The sequence below is a fragment of the Candoia aspera genome, chromosome 2, assembly GCF_035149785.1.
Source record: "Candoia aspera isolate rCanAsp1 chromosome 2, rCanAsp1.hap2, whole genome shotgun sequence".
Taxonomy (NCBI): Eukaryota; Metazoa; Chordata; class Lepidosauria; order Squamata; family Boidae; genus Candoia; species Candoia aspera.
In genome coordinates this window covers 21,427,700-21,450,056 of record NC_086154.1, presented here as the reverse complement: position 1 = coordinate 21,450,056, position 22,357 = coordinate 21,427,700, and the positions used below count along the sequence as shown (strand labels likewise).

General features: G+C 38.8%; 1 protein-coding gene across 1 annotated transcript in view; it reads left to right on the top strand.

Annotated features, from left to right (window-relative positions):
* Window positions 1-1,206: 1,206 nt before the first annotated feature.
* Window positions 1,207-22,357, top strand: part of CFAP20DC (CFAP20 domain containing) — a 213,288-nt gene continuing 192,137 nt past the window's right edge. Inside the window, exons 1-2 of the mRNA XM_063291508.1 lie at window positions 1,207-1,527; window positions 14,212-14,293. Coding sequence (XP_063147578.1) covers window positions 14,273-14,293 — 21 coding nt within the window. The 5' untranslated portion in view covers window positions 1,207-1,527; window positions 14,212-14,272. The remainder of the gene's footprint in view (window positions 1,528-14,211; window positions 14,294-22,357) is intronic.

Sequence of the window (22,357 nt, the reverse complement as noted above, 5' to 3'; positions counted from 1 at the left end):
TAAAAACAAAAAAAATGTTTTTCATTTAGAGTATTAGAAAAGGAGCAAGGGAGTATGCATTAAGCAATCTTAGATGTAAATAAATATAAAACTATTCTATGAATTATCAGGAAAGAGAAAGCCATTTATGTCTTCCGTGTTTCAAGCCACAAATGCAGAAGGATGATGAGAGGAATTTTGGTACCTATAAAGGATACACATCAATTTCTGAGATAATCTGGAGGAATAAACACAACACCTCAACCTATGGCTTACATAAACATATTTATTAAATAAACCACAATTTGCTAGGTTCTAATACCACCATGAAGTGTGGTTTATAAACCACATTGTCTGGGTTTACACAACATCCTAATCCACAAACAAACAAAAGTTTTGGAGTACAGCAGCACAGAAATAGTAGTAATAAATAACCCGGGTTTGTGTGTTGTATAAACCCAGTCTTGTCCTTTCATCTAGGATTTACAGAATATATATTTACCTACACCCGTGTCAGGGGCTTAATTTATACCTCAGGGTCTCAGCTTTATAAAGTAAAATAAAGTCTCCCTTAAGCAGAGCTTAATTCCTGATGACCACAAAGCCACACTCATCTTGTTTGCTTGGCAACAACTCATAAGTGGCTTGCCATTGTCTTTATTGCAAGGTTTTCCACCTCCCAATCCAGTCCTAATCCTGGATTTCTTGGCAGTCTCCCATCCCAGTACTATCAACTCCAACCCCACGTAGCTTTATTCCAGACCAGACCAAGTTGGCTCAGTGATGCCTATGTTCTGACCTTTTAAGACAAGATCCATCAGGATGCTTGCAGTATTTATTAGATTTATATCCTGCCTTTTGCACAGAAGCTCAAGGCAACATACCGCGTTGCCTTGAGCTCCTGTACAAAAGGCAGGATATAAATCTTCCACTTTGTCTTCATAACAGCAACCCTGCGAGGTAGCTGGGCAGAGAGAGCGCCCGAGTGGCCCAAAGAACAGCTTTCCCTAACCGGGTGCCCCCCGCCCCCGCTTGGACTTCAGCCCTAGCATACCAGCAAACTATGCGGACCGTCCCCGCACCCACGGACGCTCAGCAACGACGGCTCCGAAGCAGGGGCGCAGCCTTCCTCCCTCGCCACTTGCAGGAGCTATCACCATGGCAGCCCAAACACAAGGTTCTCCCGGCCTCTCGCGCTTCTCCTGGCGGGAGAAGCCGCGCAGCGGAGCGCAGCCGTAGCAGTTCCCGGGGCGGAAAAGGGACGCGGCGGATTTTCTTTCGCTGCTTCAGGGCTCTTCCAGCGCCCACCGCCATCTTGACCCGCGGCGCAGCGCCCCGGGTCTCTTGGGGTACGCAGGGGCCACCGCTTCGCCGCCCGTGGCTTCCCTTGGGGGCCTTGGCGGGCAGGCGGGTGGGCGCGCTCGGCTCCGCCGGGTCCCCTTCCTCCTTCCTGCGGGGAGGCCTTGAGGCCATCTAGGCTGGGCTCCGCTAACGAAGCGCAGGTTTCCCCCGCGGCTTTGGCCTTCTTCCTCCCTCGCCGCCGCGCAGGTAAGGCCCTCTGGGTCGCTCTCCAGTACGGAGCGTCTCTCCTCTAGGGCGCAACGTTTGGCACGGTTACCTGCCAGGGAGCCTTAAGCCCACCCAGATCGGTGCGGGTTGCACAGGACTGGAAGGGCTCGCTGCAGTGCAAAAGCAGCGGCTTTTTTAAATCGTTGATGACAGTCATTAATGGGGCCGTTCCGGAAAGGGTTGCGCGCAGGGTGAAAAGATCGTAGTGGCTGCTGCTTTCTCGGTCGTTTTTGCGCAGGCAGGCGCCCGCTGTTTTTTGCGTTCCCGGGGCAGCTGGAAATCAGCCGGGGCGCTTCCCCGGCTGGCAGCCGCCTGGGATGGAGAAAGGAGGCCGGCACACGATTCATGCTAGAAACAACAGGTGCGTTAGAATGAAACCAGCCTGTTGGTCTTACACTTTCATTTGCCCCTTGACAGCCCAAAATCATCCAGAACTAGACGACATGGTCTGCTTTGCAACCAGTCAAGCCGCATTTAGTACAGTAGTTACAAAGACTAGTAGGCCTTAATGAGCTAAAAGGCAAAACTCCCTTGGGAACTGAGAAAAGGCTATTTCAGAAAATGTCCTGGAATGCCAACTTCCCAGCCAGTCAAACTAACCGAACTTGCTGATTACATAGAATTAGATGGCCTTGCTGAAAAAAAGATTGGTAATATCCAAAAACAAAACCCACCTAATTTATCATTCAAAACTATTATTTTGGAAAATGGTCCAGAACACCAACTAATGAAAATCTCCAGTCATAAATAGCTACAGCAGTGTTTTTCAAACTGGGCAACTTCTAAGATGTGTGGACTTTAACTCCCAGAATTCCCCAGCCAGCAAGCTGGGAAAGCAACGTGGCTGAGGAATTCTGGGAGTTGAAGTCCTCACTTCTTAAAGTTGCCAAGTTTAAGAAACACTGTGCTAGAGGGTATTGATGCCAGGCCAGCAATTTCCTGTGGAAGCCATGTTGGATTTCTCATTCCAGGACAGTCCCCAGTTTTGTTACACAACAGTACAACTGCTCCCAGTGTGAAATTTATTTTCTAAAAGGCAATCATATGTTACTGTTTGTTTGGCATATTTATGTACTTTTAACTATTCATGATTAATAAGGGATTAGATGAACCAGTTTTGTACACGGAACATGGTTTCTGTGACTGTTACCCATTTTAGTTCATCAAGGCCTTCTAATCTTATGTGACAGGTAAATTTAATTGGTTTGACTTAATTGAAAAGTCTATCAGTTGTGGGTCACTTTGGGATGTATAGAAGTTAATAGTAGTCTCATTCATCTTTAACATAGCCCATTGTTTCTGACATCAACTTTATTTTAAAGAATGTTCCATTTTGGCTTTTACACCTTAGTAAGTAGAGTAATTCCTGCTCAATTAGGGAGGCCTATCCCCAGCGGAATCCACAAAGCACAGGCTTTATTCACAAAGCACAGGCTTTGTGCTGTCCTGACTGCCATCTTAAAGAATGAAACCTGCAATCCCATAAAATTATATTTAGGGAACCAGGAATACAATCAACAAAAAGTAATGAAGTAAAAAGTATCTGGTAATTTTACAAATATGGGGATATGGCTTGGTTTATGCACGTAATGGCTTACTAAGATATGGAGCCCAGTCTTTCACCAACAACCCCCACCCCCTGTACTTAGCTGGTCAGTACTGATTACTAAATTATAATCTTGCAAATGTGATGTATGGTTTCTTTTTTTAAAAAATGTGATCTCATTCCTAGTTGCTGACTTCCATGTTTTATGTATAAAGAGTAACTGCATTTTATGGCACAGGCCATTTGGAGGAGAAAAGTAAAACCATTATGTGAACAAGACTGATCTTCAGCTTCTTCATCTGGGGACATCTCTCACCCTTCAAGGAAGGGCAATATAGATTATTCACACACTGACAGGGAGGAAAGTCAGTGTCGATTATCTAGAACTTTGGGCTGCTCAGCATCTTCACTGAAATTGAGGAAGTCTGACTGAATGTTTTGTAACCTTCCAGCATGACCCAGTGCCTTTTTTACTGGAATTAAGGCTTACTTAAAGCAAAATTTGCATGACAGCCATGTAGCCTGATCTTGCACATTTTATCTTGAAATTAATTGGATTTAATTGAGTTCAATAAGGTTTAGCCCCCAGCAATGTTTCTTATTGACCAGAAGGAAAGAAAAAACCTAAAATCTAGATTTTTTTAAAAAATAGTAGCAATTAAATAAATCAACATTGAAGTTTTTATAAAGAGCGAGAGAGAGGGAGAGAAGAACAGTTACCTACCAATATTTGTTGATTAAGCTAATTAAATTTTTAAAAGCACAGCAGTAGTAATTACCTTAAGTAAACATTAGAAAATACAGTATGGAGCAATTCCAATTTATGGTATAATATATTACATATTTAATCAAACATTTGCTTAGTCGTAGGTATGCATTGAAATGTATTAGGGCTGTGCACATTTGGTATTTATTGAGAAGAAATGCTTCAGATCTCCAAGTGTAGCACCTCTTTACTATTCATTTAAGCAACCTGACTTTTTTCAGGCTTCTTGAACAAGGCTTTTACTGATTAAAGTGAATGTAAATTTAAAAGTAGCAATAACTTTTTCTCAGGCTCAAGTGGAAGTCAGGCTGCTTAAAGAGCAGAGAGGTGCTGGCCTTGTATGAGCAGTTATTCCGAATAATTTCAAAATGTGCACAGTTCTAATTCTTACACTTTTCAAAGTTAAGCTCATGCATATAGTGCAGTCCCAGAAATCCTATTTTGTTCCCTTGGATTATTCCCTGGTGAGCAAGTATATACATACAGTATGTATACAGTACGTGCAGCTATATGAGAGTATGCCTCTTTTTTTTTTTTTAATCGTATGGCATAGCTGTTGGGTGTTCATGCTGCTTTTTTCTTGCTGGGAAATCCTTGTGAGGTCCAGCAGCCAGATGTGTAGACTATTTAGCCGTGACAAGTCACGTTGCCTGGGGTGCACCACAAAGAGTCTAGTCTACATTGCACGGAGCTGGGCTGAGAGAGAGGGATTGGCCCGAGGTCACCCAGCTGGCTTTCACACCTAGGCAGGACTAGAACTCACAGACTCCTGGTTTCTAGCCCAGAACCTTAACCACTAGACCAAACTGGCTCTCAGTATGCCTCTTAAAGCTTAGTGGAATATATGAGTAAAAGCATGTATGATTGCACTGGGTTCACATGTTATGCTATGTCCAAACCAGACTAACTACACTAAAATAGGCAAAGCCAGCATCAAAGTCCATTGACTTTTGACTTGTCAAACTTTGATAATACGTTTATTTTGTGAGAATAAGTTCTATTTAGTTCAGTCAGGTTTCTTCTTAGTTACATAAGACACCAACCTTAGCTATAATGTAAAATAACTGCAGAAATAAGGATTCTTTCCCTACTCCCCATTGTGCACTGATGTCTTTATGCAGCTACTTTACAATAAAAAGCAATGGATCTGCCATATTAAAATCTAGCTTATACACTGCATATTGTCTTTTCTGCATTATGACATATTGATGTGCTATAAAGTTGTCAACTTCATTTCCACTGTACTATTGCTGTGACATAAAGTTGTCACTGCTTTATTCAATGTAAATATATAGTGTTAGAATGAAACTGAAACAGTTTCATAACTGCAATTAAAAGTACCAGAACTTGTGGATTTATAAGAGTTCCAAGTTGGCTATCATGTTGCATTTGATATCCTTACAATTAAATATATTAAGTTGACATACACCCTAGTAGAAAGACCTACACCAGGAAAAAAATGGCTAGATCATTGGTAATCAGGATATATACACACACACACACACTATATATATATACATACGTGTATGTATGTGTGTGTGTGTGTACACACACAAACACAGTATATCTGCTCATCCATGTAGACTCCAGGTGGGAGAATCCACAGAAGGTTGTGGAGAATAACAGGGCTAAGATCCTGTGGGACTTGCAGATACAGACAGACAGGCAGGTACTGGCCAATCAACCGGACGTTGTGGTAATAGACAAGGACCAGAAGACAGCGGTGGTGATAGATGTAGCAGTGCCAAGTGACAGCAACATCAGGAAGAAGGAGTATGAGAAGCTGGAGAAGTACCAGGGCCTGAAAGAAGAACTAGAGAGAATGTGGAAAGTGAAGGCCAAAGTGGTCCCAGTGGTGGTAGGAGCACTTGGGGCTGTGACCCCCAAGCTGGGAGAGTGGCTCCAACAGATCCTAGGAACAACATCACAGCTCTCTGTCCAAAAGAGTGCAGGGCTAGGAACAGCTAAGATACTGCGCAGAACCCTCAAACTCCCAGGACTCTGGTAGAGGACCCGAGGTTGAGGAAGACACATACCACCCATAGGGGTAAGAAAGGAATTATTTTCTGCTGTGGTATTTGTTGTTTATTCATTCAGTCGCTTCCAACTCTTCGTGACTTCATGGACCAGCCCACGCCAAAGCTTCCTGTCGGTCGTCAACACCCCCAGCTCCCCCAGGGACGGGTCCGTCACCTCTAGAATATCATCTATCCACCTTGCCCATGGTCGGCTCCTCTTCCTTTTGCCTTCCACTCTCCCTAGCATCAGCATCTTCTCCAGGGTGTCCTGTCTTCTCATTATGTGGCCAAAGTAGTTCAGTTTTGCCTTTAATATCATTCCCTCAAGTGAGCAGTCTGGCTTTATTTCCTGGAGGATGGACTGGTTTGATCGTCTTGCAGTCCAAGGCACTCTCAGAATTTTCCTCCAACACCACAGTTCAAAAGCATCGATCTTCCTTCGCTCAGCCTTCCTTATGGTCCAGCTCTCGCAGCCGTATGTTACTACGGGGAACACCATTGCTTTAACTATGCGGACCTTTGTTGTCAGTGTGATGTCTCTGCTCTTAACTATTTTCTCGAGGTTTGTCATTGCTCTTCTCCCAAGGATTAAGCGTCTTCTGATTTCCTGACTGCAGTCAGCATCTGCAGTAATCTTCGCACCTAGGAATACAAAGTCTTTCACTGCTTCTACATTTTCTCCCTCTATTTGCCAGTTATCAATCAAGCTGGTTGCCATAATCTTGGTTTTCTTAAGGTTTAGCTGCAAGCCAGCTTTTGCACTTTCTTCTTTCACCTTCATCATAAGGCTCCTCAGTTCCTCTTCGCTTTCAGCCTTCAAAGTGGTATCATCTGCATATCTGAGATTGTTAATGTTTCTTCCAGCGATTTTAACTCCAGCCTTGGATTCCTCAAGCCCAGCATGTCACATCATGTGTTCTGCGTACAAGTTGAATAGGTAGGGTGAGAGTATACAGCCCTGCCGTACTCCTTTCCCAATCTTAAACCAGTCCGTTGTTCTGTGGTCTGTTCTTACTGTTGCTACTTGGTTGTTATACAGATTCTTCAGGAGGCAGACAAGATGACTTGGTATCGCCATACCTCTAAGAACTTGCCACAATTAGTTATGTTCTGTGGTATACAAATTAGATTATTAACCATTTGCATCAATTAATATATTTATACTTAATTTTAAAAAGCATTATTAAATCTTAAGCTTTAAAAGTTAGAAGCAGAGGTAATTGGGGTAATTTCAACATTATTGTTGAAAGACAAACTTAAGACCTGGTTCTGCCACCTTGCTTGGGAGGGGGAGAGTGATAGCTCCACCTGGGGGTGGCTGGCGCCATAGCACCCCTTAGTGATCCATCTCCACTTGGATTTTACGTTTGTTTTTATGTATATTTTAATGTAATTTTTATCTGGCTATGTTTTAATGCTATTTATTGTAAACCGCCCAGAGTCCCCCACTGGGGGAGATGGGCAGTGATATAAATTTAATAAATAAATAAATAAAAATAAATTATTCTTTTAGTGTGAGTTAAATTGTGCTTATCACAGGTTCGTGGCCTTTATAGAAAGTATGAATTTAAAAGCAAGTTTTATTTGTTGTAATACTTTTAAATATTGTTGTAAATTATTAGATAAGAAAAATAGATGACTTTATTGTCTCAGTGAAAATTAGTTACTGCAGAAGTGCAATAATAATAAAAATAAATGCTATGCTTGTGTTATGCATTACAGTAATTATGGATACCATATCTGGGTGGCAAAAATCTGGAAGGCCACTATATTGCAGCAATTAGTTAGAATTTTCATATCATTTTGCTACTATCTAGTCTTCATCTGCCGTATAGTCTTCACCCACATCTTGCAGCCATGCCATCATGCTAAATGTGAGTCTCTGTGCTTCCAGCAGTAAGGAGGGGTATTTATAACCTACATCATGTTGGAGAATATATACTTATTTATTTCTATAGCATGATTAATATACCAAGTGCACTGAAAAATATTCTATTTTAATCCAATTAACACTAAGGCTACAGATTGATTAAATCTACATCAGAAATCACTAGCTTTGATTAAATTTCAGGAAATGATCTTGCTATAAAATAGATTTTTTTTGCAAGACTAAAGCATAAGATTTAAGTTTATTTTTAAATGAATTGTTTAGAAAAAAGCCATATTATTTTCCAGAGTTCTAATAGCCCCAGGTAACAAGTAATTTGATCTTAACTTGCAAATTATAAAGGCCTATTTCACTGCACTTCTTGCATCCTCCAGGTGCCAGCCACTGGCCCTGTTCAGGGTGATCTGGTCCCTGCTAGGTTGAAGGATCAGTAGAGCATCTGTGTGGTAGCTGTGAAGATTATTCTTAGTACCCGGTGGATAAAGATCATTCAGGCTTGCTCTTAGTTGGATTCCAGCTGGGCAGGTCCTATAGAAGTGTCATCCTCACCCTCTAAAGGTGACTGAGGCAGAGTCTTGTGTGTTGTCAGGGATGAGTTCAAGCCTATTAGTGCTGAAGAAGTGGACAAGGTTCTTAGAGCTATAGATACAACCATTTGTATGCTAAAACCATGCTTCTCTGCCTGGTTGGTTAAGGCCTCCAGGGAGGGGCAATGTGGGTGGATCCGTGTGGTGGTAAATACCTCTTTGAGAGATGGGGTGGTTCTGCCAGCTCTGAAAGAAGGCCCTGGAGGAAGCAGATTATTTGGACCTTTTTCAGTCAGGATTCAGACTGGGGTATAGTACAGTATTGAGACAACTTTGGTTGTACTTGTCAGTAACCTTTGGCAGTGGTATGTCCATCCTGGCTGTCCTTAATCTCTTGACGGCCTTTGATACCATCAACCATGATATCCATCTGGACTGGCTTATGGGCTGGGAATGGGGGGCACTGTTTTGTAGTGGTTTTCCTCCTCCTCCTGAGCTGGTTCCAGTCAGGGTTGGTGGGAGAGGAGCAGTTGAGTCTTAAGTCCCTGCTTTTTAGGGTGCCTCAAGGCTCTGCCTTCTCCCTCTTCCTTTTTAACAGGAACATGAAGCCACTGAAGTCAACTATCAATACAGGATAAAGCACCATTAATATGCCAATAATATCTAGTTGTACGTTCCAGCCATCCAAGTGAAGCTATCCAGTCCCCCATTGGGGGAGATGGGCGGTGATATAAATTTAATAAATAAATAAATAAATATCAAGAGTCTGTCCCAGTGTCTGGAGGCTGTAAAGGTCTGGATGGGGAACAGCACATTGCAGTTCAACCCTGCCAAGTGTCTGTGGGTTCTGGGTCCTCGAGATTCAGGAATTGGAGTGTTTCCATCTTTGTTTCTAGATAGGGTGGCCTGGCCCCATTCAGAACCAGTGCACAGTCTGGGGGTCCTCTCAGACTCAAAGAGCAGGTGGCAGCTATGGCCAGGTGGGCCTTTGCACAACTGCATCTTGTGTGCTAGCTATGCTCATCTCTGGACTAGGAGGCCTTGCTCATGATCACTCATGCCATAGTCACCTTCCAATTGGACTGTTGTAACATGCTCTGCATGGGGCAGCCCTTGGAGATCATCTGGAAGCTTCAATTGGTCAAGAATACAGCAGTGTGGATAGTTACGGGCACAGCCTGTTATGTACATGTGACACTGCTAGTCTGTGAGCTGCATTGGCTTCCAGTAAGCTTCCATGTGCAATTCAAGGTGCTGGATACCATCATTAAAGCATTACATGGCATAAGACTAGGTTTCTGGCAGGACCATCTTCTCCCAAGAACATCTGCCCATCCAACATGCTTCCATAGGGAAGGCATACTCCAGGTTTCCTCTTTTAAGCATTGCCATCATATGGGACCTGGAAATGTGCCTTCCTGGTGTCTGCCCCTGTGGTCTGGAACAATCTCTCCCCTCACTGATATATGACAAGCCCTCACTCTCCTTACCTTTAGAAAACCGTTAGGGCCTGGATTTTGAGTCCCTTTTTGTTTCTTTAATTATTATGTTTGGTTGCCATTTTACATTCTATATACTGCATTGTTTTTTAACATTGTTACATGGTATGGTTTATTGATTTATTGCTTTTTGTTGAACACTGTTCAGAGTCACACTGTTTGCCGGCCCTATAAATCCAGTGAATAAATAAATAAACCTGTCCTTCCCAAATACCTGATTAAAGCTAGTGCTGATTTTTAAAATAAAATATATACATGCTTATATTTATATGTATGTAGTTATATAAACATGTGTACAAAATTGATTTGCAGACTCTTCTGATACCTAACATTTCAGGACTCTTATTTTTGAAAAAGTACTTATGATTCAGAAGAACACAGTGAAGTTATGTCACCTTGAATTTTAAATGCTTCTAGTTTTTAGCATATTTTTCAAATAAATTGGCAGCTTTTGACATCTTTATAGGATGCTATAAAGTAGCCATTTGCTCATTTTTCAACCAAGGCTCAAAAAACGTAATATTTTATTGCCCTAAAAACATGTACTTTTAATACAGCACATGATCCCAGCTGGGGATATAGAATCTGCCTTACTGTAGTTAATATAAAATTAACGGGACAGTGTTTAAAGCTGTGTCCTGCTGAAAGACGTTTTTATTTTCTGAAATTCAGATTTCTACTCCCAGACATGATTCATAGTCAAACTGATCTGTATATTAAGTTTCTAATTTATTGGTTCTATAATGTTTCAGAAATGGAAAACCAGGTAATATCGTCAAAGGGTTTTTTCTTACTTTTATCGTAAGTTATCATATCAAAATAGGTATAGCTTTTCCTTACTAATCATATTTGACAGTTGCCCTTTTTTTTTTCTGTTTCCAGGACTTTTATGGAAATATAATTCCATAACAGACAGCTCTCTGTAAGCAACTTCTGCTTTTTTACCTCTAAGCTAGTCCTTTGGAAATAGATGCTAAGTTTTATTTACATTTAGTCACTGTAAAACTTGGAGCAAGGAGGGCAAGTTTTGGATAATCCCAAGAGACTTTTGAATGATTCATTTCTGAGGGCCAGAGTTGTCATTCAGATTAATGTTTATGCTCTTTTTATTTGCTTATATTAATACTAGTAATTTCAACTGATGCTTTTTAATATATAGCATAATAGTAACTTTTACAGATGAATCTATATCAGAATGTGTGGCAGTGTGAATTATTCCTGTTCAGTGTTTGAACAAGTCAGCAGTGCTATGCAATGCTTGTTTGTTTATTTATGAAATCTATACAGCACCTCAGTCCAACTGGGCTCTAGACAGCTTATAGCATATGTTAAAAATACAGCAAGAATAATATGATAATATAAAATATAAACAATGTATTACCATATTAAAACTAAAACTTATATTGACTGCTCCAAATCAGTCCTGAAAGGCCCTCTAGAAAAACCAAGTCTTTGCAGATTTTTGGGAGGTCATAAAAATGGAATCCCTTTTTGCCTCAGTGGGTGAGCTGTTCCAGTGGAGAGGAGCCCCTGTAGAGAATGCCTGATTTGGGACCCTTTCCCATTGCACTTACTGGTAGGTGGGGACCTTGAACAGGTATTCTTTCACTGTCTAGGTTGGATGGGAAAATTTAATCAGGGAAAAGTAGTCTCTTAGATATCTAGGCTCCATGCAATTAAGGGTTTCAAATTAGTAATCAGCAGTGTTCAGTTTCCCTACTTGTCAACCTAGAATTGCCAAATTCTAGCCTCCCAAATAATATATATACATACATACATACATACATATGCATATTTGTACATACGTTTGTTCATGTACCTGGCCAAAAAGCCATATTCCCTACAAAGAGCAAGAATTAAATAAATTGTTGATTGGATTAATAAGTTTTAATCCTATTAATAACTATTACTTAAGTGTAATTGCCTGTAAAATAAGACTTCCCATTTATAAAATCAATTGTTCCTTATCCCTGTGTATTGACTCAGAAATTATTTACTCTGGAGGAGTCTACAAAAATGGTTGTGGAGTCCAGAGATACAGAGGTTTCCTTTCAATAGCATCTACCTCTGTTTGTTAATATAAGATAGATAGATTTAAATGTGACAAAAAACAAGGTTTGCATACATAATAGTTAGGTACCATTGAGTCAGATTTGACTCCTGACGATTGCCTGGACAAATACTTGCCATTTCAAACTTTCTTCAGCGGTAACCTGTAGTTCTTGCAATGACATTACAAGAATCTGATTGATCCCATGCACCCACTTTATCTGTTGTGTTCTCTCTCTTCTTTCAACTTTGCCAATCATAATAATTTTGCTCTGGCATCCTGTGCCCAGGGTATGTCCGTTTCTGCTTGCCTGTGATTGCTTCAAAGGAACAATCAGCCTTTATGTGGTCCAGGACTTTGACTGGTTCTTCATGTTTATGGGATGGTTAATAATCATCTCCAAATCAGAGATGGCTATGTTCTTTATCTTGCTCTTTTTCAGCAGCTTTCACTACTGCTGTACTTTACCACTAGAAAAACCATAGCTTTTTCTCAAAACTGATTAGACCTTTGTTGTCCTTATTCTTAATTTTATTTTTATTTCTGCAACATGCTATCTGTCTTTCTTCTTAACCCAAGAAAACAAGACTGTCTTCTCCTTCGGTTCACTAAGGTAACTGTCTTCTTAATAATTAATATTAATGTGGATAGTTCACTTCCAGTTTTTACTTTCAGCATGAGCTCTTCTAAACCTTCTTTACTTTTGGCTAACAAAGTTGTACTAATTATATCTCAAATTATGAAAGTTTCAATCACCAACCTTGACTCCAGCCGTTATCTCTTCTAATCCACTATTCTCAGCATATATTTGTTGTATAAGAAACAGGTGTGTCAAGAATATGCATCCTCTCCTGTTTTTTGAACACTTTCTTCAAATTCAGTTCTTATGACAGCTTCTTGTTTATCATAAAGATTCCTCCCATTTGGTTTTCCCTGGCCAAGCCTCACCTCCTCATTGTTTCTACTAGAGATACTGACACTGCCTCAGAAGGAGCCCTGGTCATGGAGCTTGAGAGTGGGTGGGGATTCTGGAGGATGACATTGCTTATTGTGAAAGCCTAGCATCTGTTCTACATGCATATACTTTCATAACATTGATGTTCACTGGGTTTCCATAATTTTCATAAGTATGATCCTGCCATTTAGTGGATTATAGCCAACCTCATACTTAGTAATATCATTTTTGAGTATCATTGCCAGTCCGTTCCTTCATATAGATAAGACAACCTGAATAGCATATCATGCAACAATTCGAGTCAACGTGACCCAGTTCAATCCATTGTTTTAAAACTGAATGATTACAGCATAATTGTAAATTAAAAGTTAATTTATCTGGATTTTATTTCTGGCCAAAGTTACCATATTTTGAAAACAATGAAAGCTACAATATAGGTGGAGACAGACAGAGTATGTGGATAGGCTTGATTTGCAAATATGTAATGTAGTTGAGTTTGATTGCAAAAGAAAGAAATACTCATAAAAGATGCAGGATTGGCTGTGAGATCTGCCTTTTTGTGGCCTTTCATGGTAATGTGTTCAACGCATTCTGGTCATCACCTCAAGCTACATTTTTATGAATTTATAAGCGTGCATTGATAAATAAGTACCAAGTTGTAGCTTTCACGTAAATATAATGAACTTTCCTATTTTTACTTCCAGGCAAAGATTATGATAAGAGGTAGATGGGTTACATATTGCTCTAGAGAACCACAAACATTTTTCTTCTGGGAGTGAAGTAGTCCCTTTAAGGAATTTGCTTTCAGGCCTGATTTTCTTCTTCCCCATCTCTAAGAGAAAAAGGATATTTTGTTTGGGAGTCAAATGAGATAATGTGGTAGCCAAAAATTCTTTGAAGTTGCCTGGCTTCTTCTCTCACCCACCATCTTTGTAAAGTGAATGCTCCTGCATTCTGACCCCAAAAGTGTATTTTTCTTTAAATACATGGTGTAGTAGGTGGTAGAAAGAAATATGTTTGAATATAATCAAAGAAGCAGGAGCCCTATAAAAATACTTCTGTTCATCAAAGTGATTTATTACTTTTCCATAGTCATGTTATGTTTCTTAATGTCTCTTGGGGTTTACCATTTACATACACAATCCAAATATTACTTATATTGCTCTTGAACTCATTATATTCTTACATCTTTTAGTACTAATATATAGAGTAAGAGGAGGTAGACTGTAAACAAAACCAGTTGAACCTATTAGCAAAAACAACCAGAATATAATATCGTAGGTTCAGAGTAAAAAAAAAAAACTTTTTTACTTTTTATATTAGAGATTAATGCTAGTACTAATCAACTCTTATATTCCTGCTTTGTTTTTAGTTAAACCATTTGTGGAATCTGACATGTTTTTTTCCTCCCCAGTAACTTTTAGAAGTACCAAATTGCTTGCCGATGCATTGAAATCATTTTATCAGTTGCTAGAATGTTCAAAAATGAATATCAGGTAAGGGAGAAATATTTCTATTTTTTGTCCTTGTTATTTAGAAGAAAATGAAAAAGATAGTATTGAAAAAACTATTACTGAATAGTATGTAGTATTGGAAAAATGTGGTTCAGTACATAAATATTCTCTGTGTCCCTTCTTTGAAGACTTGAATAGGTGTCCACAAATTCTTAGAGTTTTTCATTGCTTGGTATTAGTTTTAGTCACTCTCTACTTTTCTGATCCAACCTGAAAACTTGAAGAAAGTCAACATTATAATCAGGAAGTAATTAACTGTTATGGATAACAACTGCAAATGTAGAATTTTTTACAGCGCATTCCTTACATGCAGAATTCCTATTACTTTGAAACTTTGTAAAAATTATATGCTTAACACTGTTTAATGCACCTTGTATATAAACTGCATATTAAGTGCACAAGACATTATTTCTTCTCCTTGTCTTAGGAAAATTAAACATGACAGTCACCAGCATGGTGTGGTGAATAGAATAGTAGATTCAAAATCTACTTGACTACAAAACCCAGTGTATGACTTTGGGCTAGTCACTCTCTTGGCAGTGTAATCAATTTTACAGGGTTGTTGTAAGGGTGAAAGGAAGGGTGTCTCCAAGGTATGATGCCTTGCATTCCTTAGAGAAAAGAATTAGAATAAAAAATATTTTTCGGGACTTTGGGGGAAGAAATGGGGAACTGAAGACAGCTCCTAGGGGAGCTGACGACCACAGTGGAATGAAGAGCCAGCGAGTAGACCAGCTCTTCATAATTTCTCTCTGGACAAGGAGAGGACTTGAGATCACCCACAAGTGTTCCAGGCAGTTGCTCCTCACGAGGAGACTGCAAGTTAGCAGGTTTAGAGCTCTGGGAGACAAGGGAATAGTTATCTTTTTGCTCAAACCCTGGCCAGCTCCTTCAAAAAGACACTGGGTTCACATACTTCCTTTTCTAATCACTTTTGAGAATTGCTTGTTAACTGCTTTTCAGCTATTAGGAGCCTTTGGATCAACAGATTTTACAGCACTGGATGAGTTTCCTTCAAACCTTAGTGAAAGAAGCTTTAAATACAAGTTTAAGGACTTAATTTTTTTCTTTTGGAATAAACAACAAAAGGGTGTTTAGAATTTTCATTTTGGAAAGTTATAAATGGACCAAGGGTCCCGATGGATTTGAAATAAGATTTTGGAATTAATTAATTATAAGAATCCTTCCCAAGGGAAAATGCTTTTGTTTTGAATTCTTTTTTTAAAAAAAAACATGATAGGATGAGACTTCAAAGGTTGGACACTAGAAGGAACCAGACGGAACTAAGTATTACAATTAAAGAAGAATACTTAAATTTGGCATATTAATATAGAATGGAGCAAAATATTTTAACATTGGACATACTGAAGGATATTTTTGAACATGGACCCAGAAGTTAATTTTAAGAGTGTCTGCCTCTATAGATAGTCTGTGTTTAAAAGATGTTATGGACGAGGAACATGTTTTACTGGACAAGACTGAGGCTGATCTGAAAGTGGATTTAAAAATGACAGGCTACAAGAATGATATGGAAAAAGATGCTACACTGGACATACAAATGAAACTGGATGATGTCTTAATAATTAAAAGGGATGTACAAGTAATAAACCAAAAGAAAGACCTGGATAACTTTCCAATGTTGGATTTACAAAAGAGACTTGTTAAAGTTTTGAAGAATTTTGTGGGAAGGGACAAAGAAAAAATGAAATCAAGTTCTAGGACATTATTTGAAGGGACTAAAGATCAAGATTTTTAAAAGTAAAGGGAAGGAATATAAAGTTGGTTTATTTGATCAAGGTTAAAATAAATATGTTGTTATCTCTGGTAACCCTTAATGGACTTTTGCTGATCAGGATGGAATGACAAGGTTTTAAGTATCTGTTTATAGTTAAGAGATGGGATATGGGAAGAAGAGATCATTTGTTATATTTTAAGTGAAAGTGATAAGTTACTAAAATTTGTTATACTTGTGATGAAGGAGGAAGTCATTTCTTTATATATTTCTTTTTTTTCCTTTACTATATTATTTTTTTCTTTTCTATTTTTCTTTTTCTTTTATTTTTTAGTTTGTATTAGTTTTTATCTTTTTAATTGTAATTTTTAATAAAATTACTATAAAAATAAATAATATTTTTCCTATTTATTATTGTCTGCCTGAATTATAAAACGTTTGTGGATACAGAGTCGGCTACACATTTTCCAGTTGGATTTTAATACAGTAAAAGCTAATAGAATTATGTTGTGGAGAGTCCAGAAAAACTCATTCCCAACTAAGATAGATAACTGATGAGACTGGATAGACATTGAAGTGCGTGTGTGTGTGAATGGGCGTGGGTGGGGATACTTTAATTTGGACTTGTGAATGAATGAGGGATGGACTCAGCGGCCTAAATTGTCCCTTCCAACTCTATGGAATACAGACGTTTAGAGAACTTATAAATTTAATAAATAAAATAAAATTTTGCCGAATCAAAGTGTCTGCAAAGGAGCTTCTGCAGAGAATTCCGAAGTGTATTTTTAGAGTATACACCTTGTTTACAGAAGGCCTTTTGTCCCTCTTTGTCACCTTATGTGAGCTTGAAGTGTGTTCTAAAATACATCACTCTCCTACCATGTGAATTGCAGGGAAAATCAGATCTGACATTGATAATTGGCATTGGTTGTGATCTTACTTGTATTTCAGATTGAATCCCACTCCTATACATTTGAGTGGTAGAAATAGCAGGACTGTTTTATCCTAGCTTTTATATTAAGTGGGATTGATCATAGCTGATAGCCTTCAGATTGGATTATGGTAATGAGTTTGCACTGGAGAGTATTCAGCTCATCTAAAATGCTACAGTTACTGGGACTTGACTTATAGAACATAGTATGCCACTAGGTCACCATTGTTCCAAGTTATTTTTATTTGACATGAGAAGTTATACAGTGCTTAAATAATAAGTGCCAGATGTATTCATTCCTATTTTCTTTCAAAACAATGCAAAGTGTTGATTTTGAAAAAATACATACCCAATTTTCTACAAAGTATTTAAGAACTGATATTAAAATGATTGTTAAACATAAAAATACAGAAAAATATAACTCACCTATTCAGAAATGTTACGTTCTGTAGAACTTTCAAGGTGTTCTTGACATGGCATTCTGGACAAAATAGCCTATTTCAGGGCCTAACTACCCCGGGGCATCTCAATTTACTTCCAGTTCAGATGATTTTCTTCCAAAAATTGCAAAAATACCCTAAGAGTGGAAAAGAATGTTCAAGACTTTTCTGGAACATTCTGTTCCCAAATGGGTGAGCTTTGCCCATTCTTATTTATTATTATTATTATTATTATTATATTTATTTTCTATCCTGCCTTTATTATTTTTACAAATAACTCAAGGTGGTGAACATACCTAATACTCCTTCCTCCTCCTATTTTCTCCCAGAACAACAACCCTGTGAGGTGGGTTGGGCTGAGAGGGAGTGACTGGCCCAAGGTCACCCAGCCGGCTTTCGTGTCTAAGGCGGGACTAGAACTCTCAGTCTCCTGGTTTCTAGCCCGGTGCCTTAACCGCTAGACCAAATTTATACCTTTATAACAATTTTTATTGTAAAAAATAATCCTAATGCACAGGTATCAGTCCCAAATAATAATCATTACCCTTATTCAGATGTACATACAACTTCCAGCATAGCAACAACAAAAGTCACAAACCCTCTACAATAAAGTAGTTCTTCATGTATACCTATCATGCTACTCCCTTTCTAGATAAGCAGCTTCTTGCATAGTATGGAAAATGAGAAAGAAATAGTAAACAGAATAAATTAAAGGCATGAGATAAGAGGAAAGACTACTGCTGCAAGAATACTCTATGCTCAATGGTGGAAGGAACCACAAATACCAACATCGGAAAAATGGATAATTAAATTAATGGACTTGGTACAAATGGCTAAGCTAACTGCTCTAATAAGAGATAATACTATTTCCAGATTTACAGATTCATGGCAACCATTTTAGACTATCTGCTCATGATGGAAAAAAATGAAGTTAAGATTATGGGTTTTACTGAATAGTGGATTTGTTTGGATAGAAATAATGTTAATATGGATAAATTAGTGGTAAGAGATTTATTTATTTCAATTATATGTATATCTGTAATTGGGATAGCTGGAAGTCATTACTTTGTTCTTACCTTCTTTCTACTTTCACATTTATAGTTTGTGTCTTTTTTCTTTTAATGCTTTCTTCTATCTTTACTGTATTTACTGTTTTGTATTTTAACTATATTCTGATGAAAATAAATAAAGCTTTAAAAAAAAGGCATGAGATAAGAGGAAAGGAAATAGAGCTGAAACTAATTTATACCAACACCATTGGCTTTACTGCTCTATGTCTCTATTCTTACAAAACTTCTATGCTTCTACCACAACTATACACAGTTTCATACACTGTCCTTTCCTCTTTAAGACTCTCACTTCTTTCTTTTTGAGGATCTCATCAACCTTTTGAGGATCTCATCGACTCTATCCCACCAACCACAGATTTTTGTTCTCCCTGCTCTGAAGCAGTTAATTCCTCCTTCATGTACTAGTTTTGAAATTTGATGCTCAGTCATTCTGTCTGGGCATTCATGTTTCTATTCAAACCACATTCATTTATCAGCCATTCACCCCCTTCTTTGATAATTTTCAGATCCCCACTCCACACCGCATTATGCAATCTTCCTGACATTCACTGCAAGCTATTGCAGTTCTCACCCAGCAACACAGCATCATCTGCATTCACAGCTCCAACTATACATCTCTAATGTCACCACAATTCCTTAGACATTAAACATAATTATATTAAACAACCAAGTGGCCATCACAGATCCTTGTCTTACTCCCTGCACCAATCAGAAACATTTATTAAGCATTCTATATATTCTCACACAGACTTTCCATCATATTCTGTTCTTGAAGACCTGTTTTTTTTCCTTTGGGCTCGGCCTGGGCTTTAGGTGAGCCTGTTTTTAAGCGGTTTAACTGTGCAGAGTGGCCTGGCACATTATGCCTTTTTACTTTCTGTTTTCATGTTTTTGTTGTTTATTGAATTGAATGAGCGGTTAGTTACCCAAAGTCACACTACGAATTGGGCACCATATAAATTGAACAAATCCGTATTTTTTGCGTTCACTTCTGTTACATTCCTTTTTGCATTGAGGAACAATAATGCATTCCTCCAATTGTCAGGCTTCTCACAGATGTCAAACAAGTCATACAGCTACCATATAAGCAAACCATATCCATATTTAACATTATATTATCCACCCCTGCAGCCTTATTACTTTTCAATATTCTCACAGCATTTATGACTTTCATCTTTTTTTCTTGAACACTAACATTTATAGCATTCATTTCAGTTCCAGTCTTTGATGTATGAATGTCAGTCTCATGCTAACCTCTAAAATGTCCCTTCCGGCATTCCCTCACGTCAATTTCATCAGCAGTCATTTCATTGCTTTTATTTTTAATTTTGTTCACTCTGTTGGAGGCTCCTTGTTCAGCCCTTTTCACTCCCTAAACTATTTATCATGTCCATCAAAACTCAGCATTTTCTCACCCTTTTAAACTTAACCATTCCTCTCAATACATTCTCTGCAATTGTCTTTTTCTCTCAGTACACATTGCATATCTTTCTCTCATCCTCATTTTTGCAGCTGTCATCCTCTTATATGCATATTTTTTCTCATCCGTAGCCTCTTTCAGTTCATCATTCCACCAAGCATCTTTTTAATGCTTCCTATTAGCACAACTGCACATTTCTATGACACTCTGTAACGTAATTCTTTTCATTCTGTTCCAGGCAATTTCCATATCTTCTTTCATTACATTCTTCTTTCATTACATTCTGTTGCCATATTAATTTATCTTCTAATACTTTTTATTCTTTTTTTCTTACTCGTCCTACATGCACTCTCTCCCCCCCCCTTTTCCCCTTCCTTTCATGTCCATTCTTTCCCCAGGTTGACCATTAAAATGACCAAAGAATGATCTGTCCCAGATTCTGTACCTCTTAATGTCCTTATGTCCTGCACGAATTCTCTCAGTCTTTCATTATAAACAATCAATAAATCATACTTTTGCCTTATTTTCTTTTCCATATCTACACACTTTTATCATATCTACACATTTATGCTTAAATCATGGTATGTGCAAATGTATTTATTATAGAATTTATATAGATGCTCAACTCAACCTTGTGACTCTAAGTGGCTCACTATAAAAAAAAAAAGGAAAATATAAACTAGAGTGTATCATAAAAGCAGTAGTACAGTCTAATCAAAAATTGTCTCACAATCAAAATCCCATAGATGCTTGGCTCAGCCAACAACTGGCCCCAACGCCTGAATTAAAAGCCAGATCTTCAAGGCTTTCTAGAAGGCTAACAGGGTCATGGCTATCTGGATCCCAGAGGAGATGCTATACAATAGGCCAGGCACTGTGATACAGAAGGCATGCTTCCTGTGTCCCATAAGATGGCACTGTTTCACGGAAGGGACTTGGAGCACACTATTAGATCTGGTGGGATGGATAGACGCAGTTGGGGATAGGCGGTTCTGCAAATAACCTGGCCCTGCACCATGTAGCACTTTATAGGTAACCACCAGCACCTTAAATTGCACCCAGAAACCTACTTGGAGCAAATGCTGCTTGCAAAGCAGTGGTGTTACATAGGCGTCCCAAGATGTGCACACCACTGCAATGTGGATCATCTGCAGCTTCTGAATGCTGTTTAAGGGCATCCCCATGCTAGCATATTACAGTGGTCCAACCAGGAAGTGACTAAGGCATGAGTGACCATGGACAGAGCCTCGTATTCCAGGAATCGGCACAGGTGGTACAAGATGTATAAAATGTGCAAAGGCCCTTCTGACCATAGAGGCCCTTCTGACAACTTGCTCCTCAAGCAGGGAGCATGAGTCCTGAAGAACCCCCAAATTGGTGCAAGCCCATCCACAGTCATTCTTTCTAGGAGTATGGTTAGGGTTGAGTTAAAGCCTCTTTCACCCATCCAAACCTCCGCAGCTCCCAGGCATTGGGAAAAAGCCTTGATGATGTCACTTGGGCAGCCCAAAGCAGAAAAGTACAGCAGCATATCAATCAGCATACTGATGGTACTTTACCCTGTGTCAACAAATAACCTCACTTAGCAGCTTCATATAGATGTTAAATAGGGGGAAAATAAATAGGAAAAACCTTGAGGAACCATACTATACGGAGGAATATAGACCTTTCCCCGCCTGCCAACACCAACTGGAACCAGCCCTGGAAGAAGGGGGAGAATCACCATAAAACAGTGTCCCTCACTCCTAACCCTCTAAGCCAGTCCAGAAGGATACCATGGTCAATGGTATCAAAAGCCACTGAGAGATCAAGGTGGACTTAGACAGACATACTATGCCCACTAGACATCATCCACAAGGACAGTCAATGCTGTCTCAGCATAATAGCCTGAAACCCAACTGAAAGGGGTCTAGATAATCCATTCCTCCAGGGACCTTTGGAGCTGTAAGCCTACCATCTTCGCAAGAACCTTCACCAAGAAGGGAAGGTTGAAGACAGGACAAATTCTTCAACATAGTTTCATGAATCAAAACTTCTATAAATGTTATAACATAAAATGGCAAGAGGAATTGGAGAAGGACTTCTGATAGTAGATCTGAATATATGTAGAGGTATGTATATATGGGAAAATGTTGTGAAGTTACCATATATATGTATATGTGTACCTACATTGGAATGTCTATACCATTCCAATCAGTCAAGCTTACAAGTTCATTCATACAAAACATCATAATACTGTATAAGCATAATACGTATCAAAAACAAATTACATTATGGTTGTGAGCTGCCCGGAGTTCTGGTTTTAAATAGGTGCCATACAAGTATTATAAAGAAATAAATACGAAATACACAATCAATGCAACAATACCGTTACCAGCTCCCATCATACATTCTAGATAACTTTCATTCATATCAGTTCCTCAGGCTCCAAATGGTCTTCTAAATAGCCAGAT